The sequence below is a fragment of the Entelurus aequoreus genome, linkage group LG06, assembly GCF_033978785.1.
Source record: "Entelurus aequoreus isolate RoL-2023_Sb linkage group LG06, RoL_Eaeq_v1.1, whole genome shotgun sequence".
In the NCBI taxonomy this organism is placed as follows: domain Eukaryota; kingdom Metazoa; phylum Chordata; class Actinopteri; order Syngnathiformes; family Syngnathidae; genus Entelurus; species Entelurus aequoreus.
The window spans coordinates 74,127,528-74,135,191 of record NC_084736.1 but is presented as its reverse complement, the minus strand read 5'-3'; the positions used below and the strand labels follow the sequence as shown (position 1 = coordinate 74,135,191).

The 7,664-nt window shown below is 33.4% G+C and overlaps 1 protein-coding gene across 1 annotated transcript in view; it reads right to left on the bottom strand.

The window, feature by feature from the left end:
* Window positions 1–5,835, bottom strand: part of LOC133652595 (secreted frizzled-related protein 1-like) — a 51,315-nt gene extending 45,480 nt beyond the window's left edge. The window contains exon 1 of the mRNA XM_062051529.1: window positions 5,207–5,835. Within this exon, the coding sequence (XP_061907513.1) occupies window positions 5,207–5,702 (496 nt within the window). The 5' untranslated portion in view covers window positions 5,703–5,835. The remainder of the gene's footprint in view (window positions 1–5,206) is intronic.
* Window positions 5,836–7,664: the final 1,829 nt, after the last annotated feature.

Below are 7,664 nucleotides of genomic sequence, written 5' to 3'. Positions count from 1 at the left end.
GCTGTAATGTCTTACTGTGATCATTTAGGACCAAAACCCTTAATACAAGTAAAACACTAACATAAAATCTGCTTAGTGAGAAGAATTATCTTATCAGACAGAAAATAGGCAAATATCACCCTTATTTGAGATATTTCATCTTACTTAGATTTCAGTTTTTGCAGTGTACCGGTACTATTATAGTATCGCGGTACTAATTAATCAATAACGGTACTATACTCTGTTTGAAAAGTACCGGTTCCCGGGCATGACGTCGTGACATTGCTGGTTTTGCGAATAGAGGAGCATGTTCGGCAGCGCACATACACAGAGTACTTACAAGCAGACACAGTGTGTAGACAGAAAAGGGAGAATGGATGCATTTTGGTCTAAAAACTAAAGATAAAGGCGATAACACTGAAACGCCCTCAGGAAGAGCTGCTTTAAGACTTGGCTAACGTCCCTCCGCAGTCGGCAGCTAATTATAAATCACCAATCCTGGTCTCCACAGCGACAAATAAAGTGAGTTTCTTACGCGTATCATTATCACTGGAGGATGAGGAATAGCTAAACATGCTTCACTGCACATTGTAGGAGGATAGAATAGCTCACCGGCGTTACAATGTAAACAAACACCATTGGTGGATCTACACTTGACAGCCACTGTAATGATACCAAGTACAGGAGCGTATCTAGTCGATACTACTATGATTACATAGATATTTTTTATTGTCACAAAATCTTTTTTCCTTTTTTTAAAGTTCATATTACATTTATAAACTCAGTAAATATGTCCCTGGACACATGAAGACTTTGAATATGACCAATGTATGACCCTGTAACTACTTGGTATTGGATCGATAACTAAATGTGTGGTATCATCCAAAACTAATGTAAAGTATCAAAAAAGAGAAGAATAAGTGATTATTACATTTTAACAGAAGTGTAGATAGAACATGTTAAAACAGAAAATAAGCAGATATTTACAGTAAATGAACAATAATAAATTTTTACAGTTTGTCCCTCATAATGTTGACAAAATATTTGAATGATAAATGACACAATATGTTACTGCATATGTCAGCAGACTAATTAGGAAGAGTTTGTTTGTTTACTTACTACTAAAAGACAAGTTCTATGTTCACTATTTTTATTTAAGGACTAAATTACAATAATAAACATATTTTTTCCAGTACCTTAAGATTTTTTGTTCAAAAAAAAGTATGGAAATACGTTTTGGTACCGGTACTAAAATATTGGTATGGGAACAACCCTAGATCATTTCATCAGTACACTTTAAATAGGGATGGGGAACACACACGGTCCTAAAGGATGTGTTAGATATGAACAGCAATAAAGATGTAATAATGATGTTATATATGAACGCCACTAAAGATGTAATAATGATGTTACATGTGAACAGCAATAAAGATGTAATAATGATGTTACATGTGAACAGCAATAAAGATGTAATAATGGTGTTACATATGAACAGCAATAAAGATATAATAATGATGTTATATATGAACAGCAATAAAAATGTCATAATGATGTTACATATGAACAGCAATAAAGATGTAATAATAATTTTATATGTGAACAGCAATAAAGATGTAATAATGATGTTACATATGAACAGCAATAAAGATGTAATAATAATGTTATATATGAACAGCAATAAAGATGTAATAATGATGTTACATATGAACAGCAATAAAGATGTAATAATGATGTTACATATGAACAGCAATAAAGATGTAATAATAATGTTATATATGAACATCAATAAACATGCAATAATGATGTTACATGTGAACAGCAATAAAGATGTAATAATAATGTTACATATGAACAGCAATAAAGATGTAATAATGATGTTATATATGAACAGCAATAAAGATGTTATATATGAACAGCAATAAAGATTTCATAATGATGTTATATATGAACAGCAATAAATGTTTAATAATTATGTTATATATGAACAGCAATAAAGATTAAATAATGATGTTGCATATGAAGAGCAATAAAGATGTAATAATGATGTTACATATGTACAGCAATAAAGATGTAATAATGATGTTACATATGAACAGCAATAACGATGTCACTTTATAAATAAAGTTGATTTGATTTGATGATGTTACATATGAACGGCAATAAAGATGTAATAATGATGTTATATATGAACATCAATAAATATGTAATAATTATGTTATATATGAACACCAATAAAGATGTAATAATGATGTTATATATGAACATCAATAAAGATGTAATAATGATGTTACATGTGAACAGCAATAAAGATGTAATAATAATGTTACATATAAACAGCAATAAAGATGTTATATATGAACAGCAATACGGTTTCATAATGATGTTATATATGAACAGCAATAAATATATAATAATTATGTTATATATGAACACCAATAAAGATGTAATAATTATGTTACATATGAACAGCAATTAAGATGTAATAATAATGTTACATATGAACAGCAATAAAGATGTAATAATGATGTTATATATGAACAGCAATAAATATGTTATATATGAACAGCAATAAAGATTTCATAATGATGTTATATGAACAGCAATAAATATTTAATAATTATGTTATATATGAACAACAATAAAGATGAAATAATTATGTTGCATATGAAGAGCAATAAAGATGTAATAATGATGTTACATATGTACAGCAATAAAGATGTAATAATGATGTTACATATGAACAGCAATAACGATGTCACTTTATAAATAAAGTTGATTTGATTTGATGATGTTACATATGAACAGCAATAAAGATGTAATAATGATGTTATATATGAACATCAATAAATATGTAATAATTATGTTGTATATGAACACCAATAAAGATGTAATAATGATGTTATATATGAACATCAATAAAGATGTAATAATGATGTTACATGTGAACAGCAATAAAGATGTAATAATAATGTTACATATGAACAGCAATAAAGATGTTATATATGAACAGCAATAAGATTTCATAATGATGTTATATATGAACAGCAATAAATATATAATAATTATGTTATATATGAACACCAATAAAGATGTAATAATGATGTTACATATGAACAGCAATTAAGATGTAATAATGATGTTACATATGAACACCAATAAAGATGTAATAATGATGTTACATATGAACAGCAATAAAGATGTAATAATAATGTTATATATGAACATCAATAAACATGCAATAATGATGTTACATGTGAACAGCAATAAAGATGTAATAATAATGTTACATATGAACAGCAATAGAGATGTAATAATGATGTTATATATGAACAGCAATAAAGATGTTATATATGAACAGCAATAAAGATTTCATAATGATGTTATATATGAACAGCAATAAATATTTAATAATTATGTTATATATGAACAGCAATAAAGATGAAATAACGATGTTGCATATGAAGAGCAATAAAGATGTAATAATGATGTTACATGTGTACATCAATAAAGATGTAATAATGATGTTACATATGAACAGCAATAATGATGTCACTTTATAAATAAAGTTGATTTGATGATGTTACATATGAACAGCAATAAAGATGTAATAATGATGTTATATATGAACATCAATAAATATGTAATAATTATGTTATATATGAACACCAATAAAGATGTAATAATGATGTTATATATGAACATCAATAAAGATGTAATAATGATGTTACATGTGAACAGCAATAAAGATGTAATAATAATGTTACATATGAACAGCAATAAAGATGTTATATATGAACAGCAATAAGATTTCATAATGATGTTATATATGAACAGCAATAAATATTTAATAAGTATGTTATATATGTACAGCAATAAAGATGTAATAATGATGTTATATATGAACAGCAATAAAGATGTAATAATGATGTTACATATGAACAGCAATAAAGATGTAATAATGTTGTTACATATGAACAGCAATAACGATGTCACTTTATAAATAAAGTTGATTTGATTTGATGATGTTACATATGAACAGCAATAAAGATGTAATAATGATGTTATATATGAACATCAATAAATATGTAATAATTATGTTATATATGAACACCAATAAAGATGTAATAATGATGTTATATATGAACATCAATAAAGATGTAATAATGATGTTACATGTGAACAGCAATAAAGATGTAATAATAATGTTACATATGAACAGCAATACATATGTTATATATAAACAGCAATAAGATTTCATAATGATGTTATATATGAACAGCAATACAGATGTAATAATGATGTTATATATGAACATCAATAAATATGTAATAATTATGTTATATATGAACACCAATAAAGATGTAATAATGATGTTATATGTGAACATCAATAAAGATGTAATAATGATGTTACATGTGAACAGCAATAAAGATGTAATAATAATGTTACATATGAACAGCAATAAATATGTTATATATGAACAGCAATAAGATTTCATAATGATGTTATATATGAACAGCAATAAATATATAATAATTATGTTATATATGAACACCAATAAAGATGTAATAATTATGTTACATATGAACAGCAATTAAGATGTAATAATGATGTTACATATGAACAACAATAAAGATGTAATAATGATGTTACATATGAACAGCAATAAAGATGTAATAATGATGTTACATATGAACACCAATAAAGATGTAATAATGATGTTACATATGAACAGCAATTAAGATGTAATAATGATGTTACATATGAACACCAATAAAGATGTAATAATGATGTTACATATGAACAGCAATAAAGATGTAATAATGATGTTACATATGAAAACCAATAAAGATGTAATAATGATGTTACATATGAACAACAATAAAGATGTAATAATGATGTTACATATGAACACCAATAAAGATGTAATAATGATGTTACATATGAACACCAATAAAGATGTAATAATGATGTTACATATGAACACCAATAAAGATGTAATAATGATGTTACATATGAAAAGCAATTAAGATGTAATAATGTTACATATGAACAACAATAAAGATGTAATAATGATGTTACATATGAACATCAATAAATATGTGATAATGATGTTACATGTGAACAGCAATAAAGATGTAATACTAATGTAATATATGAACATCAATAAATATGTAGTAATGATGTTATATATGAACACCAATCAAGATGTAACAATGGCTCCTACCTGTGTGCTCGGTGGGCTGGGTGGCGTTGGGCTGAGACATGGCGATGCAGACGTCGTCTTGAGGAAACTTGTCGCAGGTGAGCATCTCCGGCCAGGGGAAGCCGAAGGACTCCATGATGGGGCTGCAGCCGTCCCGCACGGCCTCGCACAGCCAGCGGCAGGGCAGGATGGGTGTATCCAGGCAGACGGGCGCGAAGAGCGAGCAGAGGAAGAGCTGCGTGCCCGGGTGACACCTCTTGTGCACCAGCGGCACCCAGCTGCCCGCCTGCTGCTTCACCTCCGCCAGGCTCTCATGCTCCAGCAGGTTGGGCAGCAGCATCTGTCCGTAGCCCACCTGGTGACACAGCCGCAGGTCCTCCGGGATGTCCACGCACTGCGGCGGCTTGCCGTAGCTGCGCCCTCCCTGGTACGAGTCCCACTTCCAGCTCACATGTTGCTCGTACTCGGACGCCCGGCAGGCCGTCAGCAGCGCCAACGTCACAAGTCCAAGAAACATCCTTAAATAGCGACCGGACTACTTTCTACTTGTTAAGACTCACTTCATGAAGAAAGTCCGAGAATAGTTGAAGTCAACGCCGCGGCTCTGCTGAGTGAGACTCGGCGGAGTGTGAAGTGAAGTGAAGTGAAGTCGAGAAGCCTTAAGATGTTGAAGTGCGAAGCGACCAATGAGAAGCTTTTGGCGCCGAGCTGTCAGTCAAACTTCTTGGCCGCAGTGGGAAAACTCCCCGTTTTATATCCCTGCTCGCACTTTCTCTCTACCACCGACATGCTTGAATTACAACAGCAAACTGAGCAAAGATACACAAAAAGATGGAACAATTTCCGGCTTTGAACTCTAGAATGTTTCATTGCAATCAGATCATACTGTGTGACAATTATCATTAGGCCTATATCAATCAATCAATCAATCAATGTTTATTTATATAGCCCTAAATCACAAGTGTCTCAAAGGGCTGTACAAGCCACAACGACATCCTCGGTACAGAGCCCACATACGGGCAAGGAAAAACTCACCCCAGTGGGACGTCGGTGAATGACTATGAGAAACCTTGGAGAGGACCGCATATGTGGGTAACCCCCCCCTCTAGGGGAGACCGAAAGCAACGGATGTCGAGTGGGTCTGACATAACATTGTGAAAGTCCAGTCCACAGTGGATCCAACACATCAGCGGGAGTCCAGTCCACAGTCCTCAGTCCAGTCCACAGTCCAGTCCACAGTCCAACAGGAAACCATCCCGAGCGGAGACGGGTCAGCAGCGCAGAGATGTCCCCGACCGATGCACAGGCTAGTGGTCCACCCGGGGTCCCGACTCTGGACAGCCAGCACTTCATCCATGGCCACCGGACCTATGCAACTCCCCCTCGCAAGGGACAGGGGAGAAGAGGAGAGAAGAAAAGAAACGGCAGATCAACTGGTCTAAAAAAAGGGGGGGTCTATTTAAAGGCTAGATCAGGGGTCGGCAACCCGCGGCTCTAGAGCCGCATGCGGCTCTTTAGCGCCGCCCTAGTGGCTCTCTGGAGCTTTTTTAAAAATGTATGAAAAATGGAAAAAGATGAGGGGAAAAGTTTTTGTTTTAATATGGTGTCTGTAGGAGGACAAACATGACGCAAACCTCCCTAATTGTTATAAATCACACTGTTTATATTAAACATGCTTCACTGATTCGAGTATTTGGCGAGCGCCGTTTTGTCCTACTCAATTTGGCGGTCCTTGAACTCACCGTAGTTTGTTTACAAGTATAACTTTCTCCGACTTTCTAGGACGTGTTTTATGCCACTTCTTTTTCTGTCTCATTTTGTCCACCAAACTTTTAACGTTGTGCGTGAGTGCACAAAGGTGAGTTTTGTTGATGTTATTGACTTGTGTGGAGTGCTAATCAGACATATTTGGTCACTGAATGACTGCAAGCTAATCGATGCTAACATGCTATTTAGGCTAGCTATATGTACATATTGCATCATTGTGCCTCATTTGTAGCTATATTTGAGCTCATTTAGTTTCCTTTAAGTCCTCTTAATTCAATTTATATCTCATGACACACTATCTGTATGTAATATGGCTTTTAATTTGTTGCGGCTCCAGACAGATTTGTTTTTGTATTTTTGGTCCAATATGGCTCTTTCAACATTTTAGGTTGCCGACCCCTGGGCTAGATTATACAAAGGAGTTTTAAGATGGGACTTAAATGCTTCTACTGAGGTAGCATCTCTAACTGTTACCGGGAGGGCATTCCAGAGTACTGGAGCCCGAATAGAAAACGCTCTATAGCCCGCAGACTTTTTTTTGGCTCTGGGAATCCCTAATAAGCCGGAGTTCTTTGAACGCAGATTTCTTGTCGGGACATATGGTACAATACAATCGGCGAGATAGGCTGGAGCTAAACCGTGTAATATTTTATACGTAAGTAGTAAAACCTTAAAGTCGCATCTTAATCTTATGCACTACATCAGTGTTTTT